This window comes from Caretta caretta, chromosome 14 (assembly GCF_965140235.1).
Source record: "Caretta caretta isolate rCarCar2 chromosome 14, rCarCar1.hap1, whole genome shotgun sequence".
In the NCBI taxonomy this organism is placed as follows: Eukaryota; Metazoa; Chordata; order Testudines; family Cheloniidae; genus Caretta; species Caretta caretta.
In genome coordinates this window covers 25,122,967-25,140,604 of record NC_134219.1, presented here as the reverse complement: position 1 = coordinate 25,140,604, position 17,638 = coordinate 25,122,967, and the positions used below count along the sequence as shown (strand labels likewise).

Here is a 17,638-nt window from a genome sequence, read left to right as displayed (position 1 = left end):
TTGCGAGGGCAATATGGCAATGGAGATGCCGTTCTTACCCTTGGCTCTTATGGATAGGACACATCAGAAGGGAAGTCTCCTGAGAAACATATGTACAGCCCGATAACTATACTCTGTTCCCTACAGCAAAGTCCCTTCTGCAGAACCTATGATAGCTGACAAACTCTTGGAGTTTATAGCAACTCATTTGGATGGGAAGGTGGAGGGCAGGCCCCTTTCTTACCAGATTCGCTCAATGCAAAGTTGTAACTTCTCTAGTCAAATCAGCAGTGAGAACTCGACCTGCAAATAAAAGGTCAGCAGATATACTCCTTCTCAAAGAAGAGAAAGTGACCAATCAGACAAAGTATTTCTTAAACTCGTTTCCAGCCTGCTGTACTAGAAATTTAACATCAGAAAAAAAATTGCCATTTAATTCTTTGGCATCTTTTCCTGCTTACATAGTAACACTCTGCTTCCTGGGTTAAAAGAGGCTTACTATCAGTACACTCTGAAACACACAGCTGATGTAACCTCTTCCAGCTGGACTCTGGTATGTTGGTCTATTTAGGCCCCCCCCCTTGGTTTTGCCATCTGTGAAATGGGGATAATGATGTTTAACCACTTTTGTGCAGATCTTTGAAATCTGTGGAGGAAAGTTCTCAGAAATATTATTTTATTATCGTAATTGTGTGGACTGATTAATATGCTGCAGATAATTCAGCTGTCCAACCATTTAGAAAATCACATGAAAGTGAAAGTATGGGATCAGTATGGCATGGAAAATCACATCTGTTTTAATCAGTTTGTCTCTTATTTTTAAAATAGCCAAGTGGTGAATACAAAGCACGTTTTTCATATGCATTTCCTGCAAATAGAAGGTGCTAAAAACTGAAATTCAAGCATTTAAGTGACATCTGTCTACTGCTGAAAAATTGGTGTTTGTTCTGTTGACTAAAGAGATAAAAATGTTGTGTGTGCTTTGTAGTTCTGCAATATACACAATCCACTTTAAAATAGCCTGATATTTATGCTGCCAATTATTTTAAACAGATTTACTTTATTTACCAGTGTTTGGCAGTTGAACTGGAAATTCCGTTTCTTGAGACAGGTAAACAGAAGTGATTTAATGTTTCAATCTCTGAGTAGCAAACAAGGTATTATTGTAACTGGGACAATGTGTAGCAATTAGATTTAATATGGAGAAACGCAAGCCACTACGTATTGGCCGGGGAAAACAATGAGAAGAATGGCCCTGAACTAAACCACAAAGGCTTTGAACAGAGTTTAGGCAGTAACAGAACATGCACGTCCTCCAGAAACGCTGCCACAAACTACAGCAGGGATGTAATGTAACCCTTTGAGTGAGATTCAGAGATGTATAGAGAGACCCCATGGCAGAGAAGCCTCCGGCCAGTGTGTTGAAATGACTATACACTCTGCTCAGACTGCCCAGTGCAGTGCTTGGCCCAGCAGTCTAAACATGACATCACTGTCTGCAGCTGAGTCATAATCCTGACTGTGAGGATGGTCTCAAGAGACACAAAGAGGCATGATATGTTAACAGAGACCCAGACAGTCTGATCCTTCGTGTTATAGCTGATCCTTCGTTTGACTGCCCAGCATGGGAAATGGGAACTGCAGGTCCCCAGCAACTTGGCAAATCAGATCACTTATTTAGATGCCTAAATATGGGCTTAGGTGCCTAACACTAGACACTCACCTTTGGAAATGTTGACCACACTCTTCATCAGGAATCGTGTCTGTCCCCTCTTCCAGTCGGTAGATCGTCCAGTGAGGAGACTGCCATTTCTCTGACTCAAACTGTGGACTTCACTCACCAGAAGAGAGGTTTCTGGAGGTGCAGAGATCAGTGGACTCTGTGAGAACTCTCAGTCAATAAATCAACCATGTGATTTTTCATGAGACTTCCTAAGTTTTGTTTTTTCCTGCTTCTGTGTAAATGCTGTGTGCCAGACTCAGAATGAGATGTATTGGAGCTTGATAAGGTCAGTATATCAGCCTCAGCACAACAGTGATGAGAGAGAGAGTTTACGGTCAGAAGGGACCACCAGATCATCCCGTCTGACCTCCTGCACTAAACCCCACCCATTCAGTCTTTTGTGACATGCCCTAAAAGATCCAGGACACTTGATAGCAGTGGACAGTGCCTGAGACATCTACAGAGACGTATCCTTCAGCTCTCCTCTACCCTCAGGTGTGATTGTGACAGATGCTCCAGGCAGCATGGGGAGCTCACTCATGCCATCTCACAATTCAAGATCTTTGGAAATTCAGAAAACAAGCTGCATGGAAATTAGAGCTGAGTCAACAATTCACCTGGCAGAACCTCTCACGCAAATCAGGAGAAAAGCAGTGTAGCACCAGGGACAGTACGATAATCTTGGGCAACATCCTCCAATAGCGGGAACTTACTCTCTACCCCATCCCAGGAATTTGTCTGGTTTTGGGCAGGCATGTCCTTCATCAACTCATGCCTCTTGCATTTCATTTTCTCATTCTCCCTGGTTCAAAGCCTCCTCTGCTGCATGTCTGAGGATTTGAATGTCTCTATTAGGATATATAAGGCTACTGTCTGGAGTTCCTTTCAGACTCATGCTCAGTTTAGGAGTGAAACCTTTGTGTAATTGTTACTCCCCAAACCCCTCCTGGACGAGTTGTTAATGCTTGTTGACCTCCCACAGCTGGGGATCTGTACTGACAGGACTCAGTGGAGAAAGGAAGCTTACTTAGCAGAGACCATGGATTTGTAGTAGAATAAATATCGTGGGGAGAAAGTATGCCTCTTTGCTGCTCACTGAGTATCTGCTAACAGAGGGCGAGTTGGATATTTCAAGACTAATTTTAATCTTTGAATAGTTCATTGTGTGCATCTAACTACAAAGTCATTGTCTGGTCCAGGAATAGGAGCCATCCAGTTAGGATGGTAACCATCAACAATGACTGGTGCTTCATTTTTAAAAAGCCTTAGTTAAGAATAGCTTCCATGTGACTGATGCTCCTGCATAGTGTTGCACCCAGAGTAATGACTGACTGTGGAGGCAGGTGAACTCCTTACTGATTTTCTCCCTTCCTGCCATACAGCTGGGACCTAATCCTGGTCCCACTAAAATCAATTGCAGAACTCCTGCTGACTTCAGCGGTGCTGTACCTAACCATTGTAGTTGGACTTAGGTGCCTACATCCTTTTTTGAATCTAGCCCTTAGACTCTTAAGTGACTCACATGTTTTGGAAAAATTTTATCTGAGGTCTCCTGATTCCTAATGTCCTGCTGTAACCATTAGACTACTTTCTCTCCCAGACTTCATTGCCTACACTGTTTTGCCAATGGCTTTAACCTAGAGTTGAAAGATCTACCTGAAGAGGTGAGGGAAGTGGTCCATTCAATCCTTGGTCTCTGCTGAGATGGCTGCCCCCAGTGTCATTGGTGAGAGGCACACCTTCTCCACCAAACAGCCATTAGATAGTAAAGCCTTTTAGCTACCACTTATCTGGATCAGATCCAAATTTTTGACCTTAAAGGTGCACTTTGGTGAGCCCCATTACCAGTCCCCCTGACCTTGGCCCTGCTTTTCTGTTTTTTTTAAATTGTGGTTCAGCACATTGCAATAAAACAAGCTACTGGCAAGTGAAAACAGCTGAAATATATAAAGGGAAATACACAATTGCCCTTCATTTCACAGAACACACATAGCCCTATTACTCCTCTGTAATTACATGACAAATACCAAAGGAAGAGAGATTTGTCATTTGTGCTTGGGCCTAATATTTGAAATTAGCAGGCATTTCTAAGATTTCTTACCAGGTAACTAGTCCAGGAGAACATACACACACAGGACAGAACTAACTAGATGAATTAATGTCAGGTACTTATACAGACCAGGTAAGCTTGTCATTTCAGGGCCATTTGATGGCACTTAGTGCCTGTGGAACTAAGAAAGCCCACATATTTGAAAGGCAAAAAGATTGTTCCTGTTGATTTAGGACTAATTGAAAATGGCCCGACTCCTCTAATATCTTCATTTAACTTGGCCTGTTGCCTTTAACTTCAAGACCAGTCACCTTTGCAGGTCCCATTCCTGCAAACCTTTACTCACAGGATGTGCCATACTTATGCAGCTGAAGTCTGAGGCATGTAGGAACTACACACATACAGGACGGTTTGCAGGATCAGACCTGCTTTGGCCTTTAGCCCCTGCAGGTCTAAGCCAGCCTTGGCGACCCCATTAAAATGGGGTCATGACCCACTTTGGGGCCCGACTCACAGTTTGAGAACCGCTGGTGTAGACAATACTTAGGCCTTTCTTTTACCACTGGTGCGACTTCAAAAGCAGAGCCTGATAAAGGTAGCTGGTGTTCAGTGTTAAACAGCTGCCATATTTCACTCAAGAAGTGGCTGCATTTCAATAGTGTGCATCTGCTTATTATCCTCTTCCTCCTTCTTCTCCACCAGGGAGAGCTGACAATGACAAGCGATATGGAGAACCTACAGAACGCCATCTTCCTGGACACTGTGCCCGAGTCCTGGACTAGGAGGGCGTATCCTTCCATGGCTGGCCTGGCTGGCTGGTTTGCTGACCTGCTCAGCCGCATCAAGGAGCTTGAGACGTGGACAGGAGACTTTGTCTTGCCCTCTGTTGTGTGGCTAGCGGGATTCTTCAATCCTCAGTCTTTCCTGACAGCCATCATGCAGTCCATGGCCCGAAAGAACGAGTGGCCTTTGGATAAAATGACTCTACAGTGCGACGTGACTAAGAGGAACCGCGAAGATTTGAGCAGCCCTCCCCGTGAGGGCGCCTACGTACATGGTTTATTCATGGAGGGTGCACGCTGGGATATGCAGGTAATCTTAGCAATTGCTTGATGAGGAGACGAGTCAGTGCAGCGTATACACTATTTGTTTGGTTACAGCTGAAGCCCACATTCTGTCTCACCTAAGGGTGTATCTACACAGCAGGTCGGCGGGGCTTCTCGGCGCAGATGGACACGTGTTAACTCTGCTCAAGCTAGTGCACTAAAAATAGCTCCTGGCACTCGTGCTATTGTTGCATAACTAGGGAACATCTACACAGCAGCTGAGGAGCGGTGCGGGGTGATGCCCAGCTCAGGTAGATATATACGTCCTAGCTCTGCTCGAGCTAGCTGGGAATTACACCTTTCAGCTGCTGTGTAGACATGCCCATAGAGACCACAGTCTCCTCGTGACCATGACATCCCTGCACATGTGGATATTGCAGGCTCTCTATATGGCCATGGTGTTGCTGCACACGTGACCTCCACATGTTACAAGGCAAACTGTTACTGTACTGGTGCTGATATGCTTGCTACAGTCTCCTCTCTCCAGGGGCTCCAGGACTTTTGGAGCAATTTGTACCAGTTTTCTACATGAGGAATCAAGATCTGCCATGAGATACACATGCACTCCCCTTCCCAGAGAACATTTCAGCACCTCAGCTTGTAAAAGCACAGAGCTAGGAGGATGAAGATAAGGGAGTTAAGATGTGAGTGGAGCTGGGGAGGGAGAGCCAGGGCTCTTATCACCCCTCCCATTGAAGCTGCACTTTCAGTAATGTCACAGAGGCAGGAGTTGGAGGACCAAGCAGCCAAAATGCACGAGGGGTGCTGTACCCTAGAGCTGACACTGCCCCAGATAGTGTCATCTCAACAGAAAGCAATAGCTGGAGAGAAGCTCTAGTGCCCAATTTCGGAGCCCTGGGAGTAGCAGAAAGAGAATGGGATGGAACCAGCTTTCTCAGATCTGAGAGTCCCACAGATCCAAATGCAATTCCACATGTGGCCAGAACCCAGGATCCCAAGGACCCACTGATGGTACCAACTTAGCATGGACCTAAGTGTCCATGGACTCCTCAGTCCAGGTGACAGGACTGGTCTGAATGCTGCCATGGTGGATCCCATAAGAGAAGGGACTGGGTTTGGCTCCAAAGATACATCAGTCTTCAGGCATACCCTTCACCAAAGTGCTTCAAGGGATTGAGCCTTTGTGTAGATGGATCTGAAAGCGGTCCCAGTGCAGAGGAGTGGCTGGCCTGACCATGGTGGGGTATTAGTCAGTAGAAGGCAGGTCTAGAGGGCTGTATCCACACTCCCTACCCACAGGAGTGCTCAGACATTGTTTGGTGACTACACAGCCAGTCAGATTGCTCCTACAGTGTACTGCATTGGGGCCAGCATCCTGAAGGAGAACAATTGTCACTGACATTCTCATTGACAGTTGTCAGCTGCTGGGATTTCAGTCTGCAGAGTGAAAGCCATTAGAATGACGAATCCCCACCAAGACTGCTCCTGGAGGTTGCCATGCCAGTGGTAGCATAACTCACAATTTGTGCTGCATGTAGGAATTAAATGACAGTGATTCATGCAGCTCTTACTCTAGGCAGCTTGTGTTACGCTTCTGCTGCCAGTGCTCTGTGAGTGAGCTCTGATCAAAGTGGGTCACTTACTTAGCTATGCTGAGTTCTCCCCTCCACGCCCTGGCATGGGGAAGTTTTTCTTTCAGTAGCAGCTCTTGTCAAGGTGCATAGACTCAACCTTGAAGACCATCCCCCCTGATGGGACTTGGTACTAGGATTCCGTGTAGAAAGGCTGAAGTCTCAAATGCTGAATCTTGTCCTGACCTTGCAATTCAAATCAAATGCATTCCGAAGAGTTTTAAGCTTCTAAGCTTTCTCTCTTTAAAATAGTTTATCACAGAGGATGGGAAATTAGAAAAGGCTCAAAATGTGATCACTGTAAGAGGACAGGGAAAGATAAGGCTCCAGATCCCGTTCCATCTCAGGGTGTGTAGCAATGCACAGTGAGTTTGGAATGCTAGGAACTCTGACAGTAACAGCAGTACAAACGAACTGTGAGCAGGTGGAGTTCATGTCCTGCTCCAGATAAAGACTTCACACGCTGCATAAGCTCAGACTTACCTCCTTGCTGGGTTTGGCCTTACTGGTAACTGAAATCTTAGTAACTGAACATACACCAACCTCAGCACACTTCCTGAATCTGGCTGTTCCCGAGGGTTTCCTGCATCCTCGCTTTCTCTGCCCCCCATTCTTTCTGACCAGAGATTCACACTCACCTCCCTCCTTGTCTGGTGAAATTAACAAGATACACCTGCCACAATGAATCTGTGGAATATTCTCAGCAGCTGTGTGCAGGGTTCTAACCACTGTCAACAGGGTGGGTCCACAGAAAGGCCCTGACCCCTTTGTAGGGCATGAGATCCTGACGCTACTGTAAGCGCTACTGGATTTCAAGTGCCCACAGGGACTGACTTTTTCAACTAGTGATATCAACCAGGGAGGATAAAGCAGAATAATGGATCCTTGGTTGTAGAACAGCTCATCTGGGAAGAATGTTCTAATCCTGCCTTATTGAAAACTTAGTGAAATGGTTGCTGGTAGTTTTGCAATTATCATCGGAGCAGGGTTAGATAACATGGTGACCAAAATGCCCGAGTCCTGTCGGGGCTCAGCCTGCACCTTTGTTACCACTGCTGGAGCTGCATCAGTGATGGATCACAGCTGGGAAGTTTGCTAGTATATGCCCTGCAATCATGTATGGATCATGCCGTGGTTCCAACTGCTGCTAATTCTCACGTCTAGGTAACTCTGTTCAGCTCAAGCGATGTGTTCCCAAGATGATCTCATCTTTTACAAATGTATGTTTCCAGTTATTTTGTTTTAAGCACTGAACATAAACGTTAACAGAACCATTCACAATCTCAGAGCATTTCACTTCCATTTTTTTAAGAAAGAAAAAGAACATTTTCAGATGTTGTAGTTCACACTGAACCATCAATCCCACATCTGATGGAGCTATTCGTTTACCTGCATTCCAGAGGGGGCCAGTATAAATTAATCAATGAAGAATTAGTATCACAGATGCACAGCCCATCTGGGCTATATATCCATTGCAAATTTATCCTCTGATAAGAATGACAACTAGTATTTAGAGTAAGTATTTTGAGGAATTTCTCTGCTTTTAGAAAAGCTATTTCATGTTTAAGACGATACCTCCAATTTTATGTCCAGAGGAAGAAGATAAAAAACTCCTCTATAGATTTTTTTTACTGTTTCTATTTGTATTTGCACCTGGGCACCTTCCATTTATAAATCAATCATTATAAATAACAGCCAGCTTTAAACTAAGCCAAACCCACCAGATTTTACAGGGGACAAAATTTCCTGCTGGTGTAGCTCCACTGAAGTCAGTAGAGCTTCTGCAGAGAATATGGTTAATGGTGCCATAAAGCTGATTAGACTTGCGCTGTGCAAGGCTGCTCTAACAGTTTTGGTCTGCTCACTGCATGCCCTGCAACTAGCCATAGAGAGGTTAATCCTAGGAGCCAACAGCAATGCCAGCCCAGGGGACTGTAATAATGATACCAAGATGGGACAGAGTGGGAGAGGTGATCTTTCTGATAACTGGGCATCACTCCACTTGGTGCTCTGCAGATCATACGTGACACAGTGAATTGCCCTTGGAAGCAAATACACGGCCACTGAAGAGTGCACTGAGCATGGTGTTCCACGCTCATGGCCCCACGCTGCCTTCACGAACAGACTGCTGCATTTGGCACCAGCTGATGCTTCTGGAGTAGTTCTGTGTAAAGCACGCAGCAGTAAACCAGCTTGTGGGGGAATTACAAAGGCTTAGATCCCTGTGATGGGGTCCACCCTGAAGAGGAACAACCAGAGTCTGCATTTAGCCTAGATGCTTCTAATAGTCAGCTTGGAGAAGAGTCATGGGGATGGCGAGGTGGCCCATGCACCTCCATAATTCCTGACGAGTGCATGTTTAGGAAGGGGCACATCCCAAAGGCTAAGACCAATGCAAAGAAGCTTGGCCAAACTCTGCCAGACCTATCTGAGGCCTGCACTTAGGCCCTAGCCAGACAAACGCTAGTCAAACAGGGCCAGCAGCATTCCCATCCAGGCTTCCGTAATACAAGAAAGATCTGGAATTCCATTCCCCAGTAAATTGTGGATGATACATTCCTGTGGGCAGCTGCCTGTGCATTGAATCACACGAACTGAAGGCTCATGTCTCCGCTCATGTCATGTACCCGGTCCACCAGATACCAGCAACTAACAATGCTGCTCTACTTCCATGGCCACCGTGCTAGGGCCCACCCTGGGTGCTCTCACTGCAGCTGAGAGCCCCAAAAGTCTCAGGACGGATTCAGAGGGAATACTTGTCAACCCCTGCTGATGCCTGGGCCGTTATTTGTGGTTAATCTGATGTAGAGTTAACTTGGCAACCCCATTCTGTCTCTGAACCCCACAATCAACCCAGGGCAAGACTCTATCTCCCACATGCCCACTTCGGTAGCACAAATCAAGCATCCCTCCCACTGCTGGATTCTGCCTGTCGCTCAGACACATGAGCACAAGGGCACAGCTGATTCTCAGGCAAGAGAGGAGACCAGTCGCTTTTTTTCCCTCTGTTCTTTTTCTTTGGGTTTTTTTGTTTGTTTGTTTGTTTTGGGGGTTGGTTTTTTGGCTTAGCCACTCGTGAGGGGTGGGAGTCACCAAAAATATTTTCCACTCTGGCTGGCACAATGGGTAGGACTGCTCCTGGCCAAGGGACAGTCTCTCCCCCCTATACATCTCCTGCAGAACCCGAAACCAACAGGCACTGAAAACTTTCACCTGCCCCAACTTGAAATGGGGTTCTCCCCTGGCCTCCATCTGCCCATGCGTCACCAACCCATGCGCCCAGCGTATCATCTTACCTCTCACACACACAACCTGTATAACCTGAGGTCAGAGGCAAGTCCAATTAAAAGGCAGCGAAACAGTGTGAATGGGGCTGTAAAGAAACCAAGGAAACGATATAAAGGCAATTAGACCCCAACTTGATGGCGTGCAAATGGTGCTGTGCTGGTAGAACCTGTAGATACAGCCAGGGGAAAGGTGACTCTTGCACTGATCTATAGATTTAATCCTACTGCTAATATCTCCCAGTTTGTAGCTTGCTTTGGGCTCCCATTCCCGTGTAATGTGGCAATATGATTTGTCCATCATTCCAACTGACTTTTGAAAAGGCAGATCAGATCAAACTGCTGTTGGAGAAGAGTTCTCCATTGGGATCTGAGAGACTGGGTCTCTGGGGACACCTAGGGCAGCTATGTAACAAGTGCACCTTGCTAGCAGTTAGGGACAGTTGTTTTCAAAGCAGAATTCATTTCTGATCATCAGGGAGATAAAAATGCAAATGAAAATCAGCCCAGAGATAGAACAGGGATAAGTGCCTTTGAGATATCTCAGAGAGATTGAAACCCTTGTCAACCTAGAAACAGATGGAATATTTCATGGAAAATTTATTTTCATTATTGCCATCAATAAACAACCTATCTGATCAGAATCCAGTCATAAAAAATTAAAGGGATATGTGTAAAAATAATACATAATAACAACACTTGCCATGTAGCACCCTCAAGAGCAGTTGCAAGGATTACTGAGTGTTTGTACAGTGCATTGAAAATATAAAGTCCTATATAAGAGCCCTGTATTATCATTACTGTCCTATTATAACAAATGGTATTGTTAAAATTAAATTAAGATTGCGGGGTTATGTGCAAGAGTGATTACTTCACTTCGCTTATTGCCAGGACTGAATAAATCACTGGATAGGTTCAATCTCAACACACAACTCTGGTTTGGGGACATTTGAAAGAAAATCATCTGTGAAGCTAATCTTCAGAGAGGCAGTCCCTGTAGCACAGTGAGGTACGAGTCCCTACCCCATATTTGTATTTCCCTCTCTCTGACCCACATTAGGCAGTTATACAAGCTGTTCCCAGAAGAGGACTACTAGACAAATCATTTTACAGTCGGAAAAAGGGACAGTGGTTGCCTGAGAGACCAGAGTGGAGGAAGCAAACCAGCCAGTTTGACGCACTCCCCACATACTGGCCTCCTCCGCTAGGTCATGGCAACCTGCCGATGCAGAGCTGGGCTGTAGAGGACACCAGAGACTCACTCACTACAGAGAGTTCTCCGTCAGAATGGCCCATGTGTATCCCCGCTCTTCACGTTAGCATCCCTGGTAGTAGAACTCAGGCTCTTCTAGCAGGCAGGGCCCTTGAGGCCACTCAACTAATCCCCATGCAGGGTTCAGAATGAGCCTCCTGAAGCCCCTTCTAATTGCCAAGGACACAGTGAGCCCATAGGGCCCTTGGTGCTCCCTTCTTGTTAATGTTCTCTGCCCATTTGGGTGCTGTGCTTTGTATACAGCTAATTAGCCAGGGTTTATATTAAAAACCAACCAGCAGCACCCTGCCCAGCTGTGGGTCCCTATGGACATTGTCTGAGAGCCAATAAATAAGCTGGGGCCCCCCATTTCTGGGAAACGCCATCATTTCACACTGGTCAAATACAAGTCTATTAGGACATGTTTTAACACTGGTCCAGATTTTGCCCTGAAAATACCCAGTGCAACCACAGTGAGTTTCACAAGATGAAAGTCACTGCAATTTGACACACTGTGTTTTCTAGTTTAGTGTATCAGAGCCTAGTCAATCCCATTGTCATGGGGAGTTTGCTCATGTTGGTGCATAAATCCTATGTCTGAGATCAGGTGTTTATCAAGCCAGAGGAGAGGAGTGTAGGTGAGGGGGTGGGGAGGACTGATTTCCTCACTCTCCCAGGCCAGGGGCATTGCTGGACACAGCCCGCAGGATCGGGTCATGTTCTCCAGGATGTAACTGTAGTGTTACTATTATTCGTTTGTAGTGCATTTCAAGAGCAATAGCCGTAAAAGCCCATTGGTTACAACCCTACAGACTGACCCTGAAGCCACTCTTCGTCTTTGCTCTGGCAAAGAGCCCAGCGAGGTCAAAGATTGAAAAACCACTGCATGGGGACTTCAGGATTCGTCCCCCAATCTTAGAGTCTTTTCCCTGGGGAGTCCTAATCCAGGGAGTTTGGGGACCCTGTGATGTAAGAACAGCTGGAGTCAGGATATAACTGCATTTTTTCCCTTTGAATAAGCTACATTAGAGAGAGGCAGCTGATGAAAGTGGCTGGACATGTGATCTTGGCACCTCCATGCATAGTTTCACACCCCACAGAAGATGCTTTCACCTGACCAAAGTCACGTGCTTACTTTGCACTGAAACATTCATGCCTGTCACCCCTCGAACTGACACTGAGCATCATTCCTGGGGTCTTTTCTAGTCAGACCAAATGACTAGATGCTCAATGTACAGCCATGCAAATTGGATCATCTCTTCCCTCTGGGCCTGGTAGGAGGGGGTGTCTGCACAGAACAGTGCTGTGGAGTTCAAGTGGAGCGGGGATCTAATCTGGGGAAAGTGATTGGTGCAGGAGTGGGGGAGGGTGAGATGGCAGATGTGCAGAGGTTAGAATTATCTGACATTTTATTTTGATATAATATAGTCCTCACTGGGCCAGGGCACAAGCAGCAGAAGTTGTAAAAGGGCACAGACAAGAAGTAATACATGGCAGGAAACATGGCAGGCTGTGGAAGGAGCTGGAGGCTATAAATGATCATGCATATTGAGGACCCAGTTGGTGGTAAGTCTCGGCATTCTTCAGAGCATTTAAAACCTTTTCTTCTTTCCTCTGCAGACAGGGATGATGACGGATGCCAGGCTGAAGGATCTGACTCCAGCCATGCCCGTTATTTTCATCAAGGCCATTCCTGCTGACAAACAGGACCCTCGCAGCATGTACCCATGTCCCGTGTACAAAACACGTCAGAGAGGGCCAACCTATGTGTGGACTTTTAACCTGAAAACTAAAGAAAACCCTTCCAAGTGGGTCCTCGCCGGTGTGGCCCTGCTTCTGCAAATTTAGGTCCCGATTGACACAGAGTTTCACCAACAGAGAATGTCTCAATGGGAGCATTGAACCATTTCACATTCAAGGAATTTCTAAAATAATATACGTAGAGTAAAAAAACCCTCTGTCTTCCTAACTCTTTGAGTGTGGGCATTTAGTGAGCTTGGCAAATGAATTCTTAAGAGGATGTAGCATGCAGTAACAGATGCATCTGTGGGAGGGGCAGTGTGGCCTGGTGGATAGAATCTTGGTGTAGGCCTCAGAAGGCCTAGGTTCTATTCCCAGTTCAATTACTGAATGACCGTAGGCAAATGATTCTATCCTTCCGTGCTTCAGTTTCCCCATATGTAAACAGGGGATATAATACTGACCACCTTTGTAAAGTGCTTTGGAATCTACTGATGAAAAGTGCTGCATAAGAACTAGGTATTTTTATATGTGACTGGACACTGTGGCCAGAGCCTCAGCTGCTACAAATCAGGGTATTCCCATTCATTCAATGGAGCTATGTGGATTTAAACCAGTTGAAGGAGTGGCCCCGTATCTATCACATCCAGAGGATTAAAGGGCTGTTAGGCTCAAATTTGACCTAATGTGTATTTTTCTCTGTGTATGTTCTGATCCAAAGCCAGTCAAAGTCAGAGGGAGTCTTTCCATTGACTTTGATGGGCTTTGGATCTGGCTAAATTGAATAAGCTTTGTAATTCTTTATACTCTGGTTTTTTTTAATCCAACCAAATGTTTCAGTGACGTGTGAAGAAAAATTCAGAAAGCCAGGGAGCCCAGTACTCCTTAGGGGAACAAGTGATTTTAAATGATTTAGGATTCCTCACTGATACCCCTTTAGACTCTAGGAACATTGGAAGGAGAGAGAACGCCACCAGGCTATTAATGAAGCTGAATGAGGGAGATGCAGATTATTTAAGTAAAGCAAACCATTTCAGAATGGTGTACATTTCCTAATAAAATCTTTATTCTTGGATTTGCCTCTAGAACTCCCGTTTGTTTCTTTTCATCTCAAATATCAACATTATCCCACTGCATGGGGAGTATGAATCATGTGTATGACTTGAGGGGCCAGGGAAAGTATGCAGGTAGTTGCAGCTTAGAAATATCTCATGATCACTACTGCAAGGGCTAGATTCACAATAGGGACTTAGGCACCTGACTGCCACTTTAGGAGCCTAAATCCCAGAATCAGGCCCCACTGGGACTCTCAACCCCTCTGCCCCAACTACTGCTGGACCCTGTAGACACGTAAATTTGCTTAGCATCTAATTTTTGCAGCAAATGATTCTGCCTTTGCACATGCGCACTGCAACCCCATGCCAGGCAGCCAGAGTGGGTCAGGAACTGGGGAAAGATAGGCGCTCATCCACCTAACTGATCTGGAACGTGAGCTGAGAGCACACCTACTGGATCAGGCCCCTATAGGCTAGCTTACACATATAACCCTTCTGCCGGTCAGAGTTGGCAGCAACAAGGGCCGGGTTCAGTATCTAGGAGTTCCGTTTCAAAAACGCAATGCAAAACTGGCTTGAGCCCCCACCCAGTGACCTGGCACAATTACATACCAACACCCTGGGTGCCTCTAAGAGGCAATACTTCCCTCTCGCAAGCACAGGGTCTGAGTGTAGCAAAAGCCTTTTGTTGGGGAAACACCACAAACAGGATTCATAACACCAACCACGAAGAAAAGACCCACCCCCAAGTAAATTTGGCAGTGTCCTTTTCCCCTCAGGGTCTTAAGTCCAGCAACCCAATAGTCACACACACACACCCCACCCAGTTTCTGTCCTTGGTCAGTGCAGTCCCCCCACCCCCCAAGTTCAGAAGTTCATCTGCCGAGTTTACCTCCCAGCCTGGGTGGAAGTGAAGGGAGGCATCTTACAGGCTCCACTGCTCAGGTCGATGGCCAAATGCCACACCTCTCCATAGGGTTCTGCTGCAGTCTTCACTGGCAGCTGCGCCTCTCTGCCAGCCGTCCTGCTGGCCGCTCCTCTCTGCCATCTGCCCTGCTATCTGCTCCACTCTCCATGGTAGCCATCCTGCTGTCCACTCACCAACTTGTCTTCAGCCCCCCCGCCTTAACGCGGCTCTCAGTGATATTTAGGCGGTAGTAGAGGAGGTTCTGTGCTGGGGCACCACTAGGCCAAAGTAGGTCTAATGCTTAGACCTAGGTATTAGTGATTTCAGCTCTACAGCATGTAACAAGACTCCCAATAGAACCAAAATTAGCTCTTTTATTACATAGGGGGGAGAGACAGGGTCAAAGTAGTGTTTCAAACCCTCAAAAGGACACCACACTACCAGGTACACATACCTGTCCCCAGCCTCTCACCATTCACTGGGTTTTGGAACCCATGTCCCTTGCCTAGCGAGTGCTATTTAGTTGAGGCAAGTCCCTCCATCATAAAATGCCAAGTACAGTTCTACTGTCCTTGATTCACATAACCAGGATAACAACTCTTTATTACTCCTGCCCCAACAACAAAGAGCCTGGGGATTCCACAGCAACCAAAGTGACCATTTGGGCAAGCAGTCCATAATGCTAGGCAGGATTGGGTGTGCCCATGCAAACGAGATCAGCCCCTGAAGTCCTTTTCCACAGTTCACCACCAGATCATAGAATCACAGAATCATAGAATATCAGGGTTGGAAGGGACCTCAGGAGGTCATCTAGTCCAACCCCCTGCTCAAATCAGGACCAAACCCCAACTAAATCATCCCAGCCAGGGCTTTGTCAAGCCTCACCTTAAAAACGTCTAAGAAAGGAGATTCCACCACCTCCCTAGGTAACGCATTCCAGTGTTTCACCACCCTCCTAGTGAAAAAGTTTTTCCTAATATCCAACCTAAACCTCCCCCACTGCAACTTGAGACCATTACTCCTCGTTCTGTCATCCACTACAACTGAGAACAGTCTAGATCCATCCTCTTTGGAACCCCCCTTCAGGTAGTTGAAAGCAGCTATCAAATCCCCCCTCATTCTTCTCTTCCGCAGAAGAAACAATCCCAGTTCCCTCAGCCTCTCCTCATAAGTCATGTGTTCAGGTCCCCTAATCATTTTTCTTGCCCTTCGCTGGACTCTCTCCAATTTCTCCACATCCTTCTTGAAGTGTGGGGCCCAAAACTGGACACAGTACTCCAGATGAGGCCTCACCAATGTCGAATAGAGGGGAACGATCACGTCCCTCGATCTGCTGGCAATGCCCCTACGTATTCATCCCAAAATGCCATTGACTTTCTTGGCAACAAGGGCACACTGTTGACTCATATCCAGCTTCTCATCCACTGTAAACCCTAGGTCCTTTTCTGCAGAACTGCTGCCTAGCCACTGAGTCCCTAGTCTGTAGCAGTGCATGGGATTCTTCCATCCTAAGTGCAGGACTCTGCACTTGTCCTTGTTGAACCTCATCAGATTTCTTTTGGCCAATCCTCTAATTTGTCTAGGGTCCTCTGTATCCTATCCCTACCCTCCAGCGTATCTACCTCTCCTCCAAGTTTAGTGTCATCTGCAAACTTGCTGAGGGTGCAATCCACACCATCCTCCAGATCATTAATGAAGATATTGAACAAAACCGGCCCCAGGACTGATCCTTGGGGCACTCCACTTGATACTGGCTGCCAACTAAACATGGAGCCATTGATCACTACCCATTGAGCCCAACAAGCTAGCCAGCTTTCTATCCACCTTATAGTCCATGCATCCAGCCCATACTTCTTTAACTTCCTGGCAAGAATACTGTGGAAGACCATGTCAAAAGCTTTGCTAAAGTCAAGGAATAACACATCCACCGCTTTCCCCTCATCCACAGAGCCAGTTATCTCGTCATAGAAGGCAATTAGATTAGTCAGGCATGACTTGCCCTTGGTGAATCCATGCTGACTGTTCCTGATGACTTTCCTCTCCTCTAAGTGCTTCAGAATTGATTCCTTGAGGACCTGCTCCATGATTTTTCCAGGGACTGAGGTGAGGCTGATTGGCCTGTAGTTCCCAGGATCCTCCTCCTTCCCTTTTTTCAAGATGGGCACTACATTAGCTTTTTTCCAGTCATCCGGGACTTCCCCCGATTGCCATGAGCTTTCAAAGATAAGGGCCAATGGCTCTGCAATCACATCCGCCAACTCCTTTAGCACTCTCGGATGCAGTGCATCCGGCCCCATGGACTTGTGCTCGTCCAGCTTTTCTAAATAGTCCCGAACCACTTCTTTCTTCACAGAGGGCTGGTCACCTCCTCCCCATGCTGTGCTGCCCAGTGCAGTAGTCTGGGAGCTGACCTTGTTCGTGAAGACAGAGGCAAAAAAAGCACTGAGTACATTAGCTTTTTCCACATCCTCTGTCACTAGGTTGCCTCCCTCATTCAGTAAGGGGCCCACACTTTCCTTGACTTTCTTCTTGTTGCTAACATACCTGAAGAAACCCTTCTTGTTACTCTTAACATCTCTTGGTAGCTGCAACTCCAGGTGTGATTTGGCCTTCCTGATTTCACTCCTGCATGCCTGAGCAATATTTTTACACTCTTCCCTGGTCATTTGTCCAATCTTCCACTTCTTGTAAGCTTCTTTTTTGTGTTTAAGATCAGCAAGGATTTCACTGTTAAGCCAAGCTGGTCGCCTGCCATATTTACTATTCTTTCTACACATTGGGATGGTTTGTCCCTGTAACCTCAATAAGGATTCTTTAAAATACAGCCAGCTCTTCTGGACTCCTTTCCCCCTCATGTTATTCTCCCAGGGGATCCTGCCCATCAGTTCCCTGAGGTTGTCAAAGTCTGCTTTTCTGAGGTCCAGGGTCCGTATTCTGCTGCTCTCCTTTC

At 46.4% G+C, this 17,638-nt stretch overlaps 1 protein-coding gene across 4 annotated transcripts in view; it reads left to right on the top strand.

The window, feature by feature from the left end:
• DNAH9 (dynein axonemal heavy chain 9) overlaps window positions 1–13,806 on the top strand; it is a 402,358-nt gene extending 388,552 nt beyond the window's left edge. For all 4 annotated transcript variants that reach the window (XM_075119375.1, XM_048817608.2, XM_075119376.1 and 1 more), the window contains 2 exons: window positions 4,455–4,844; window positions 12,607–13,806. In XM_075119375.1, the coding sequence (XP_074975476.1) occupies window positions 4,455–4,844; window positions 12,607–12,834 (618 nt within the window). In that variant the 3' untranslated portion in view covers window positions 12,835–13,806. The remainder of the gene's footprint in view (window positions 1–4,454; window positions 4,845–12,606) is intronic.
• The last annotated feature ends 3,832 nt before the right edge of the window (window positions 13,807–17,638 follow it).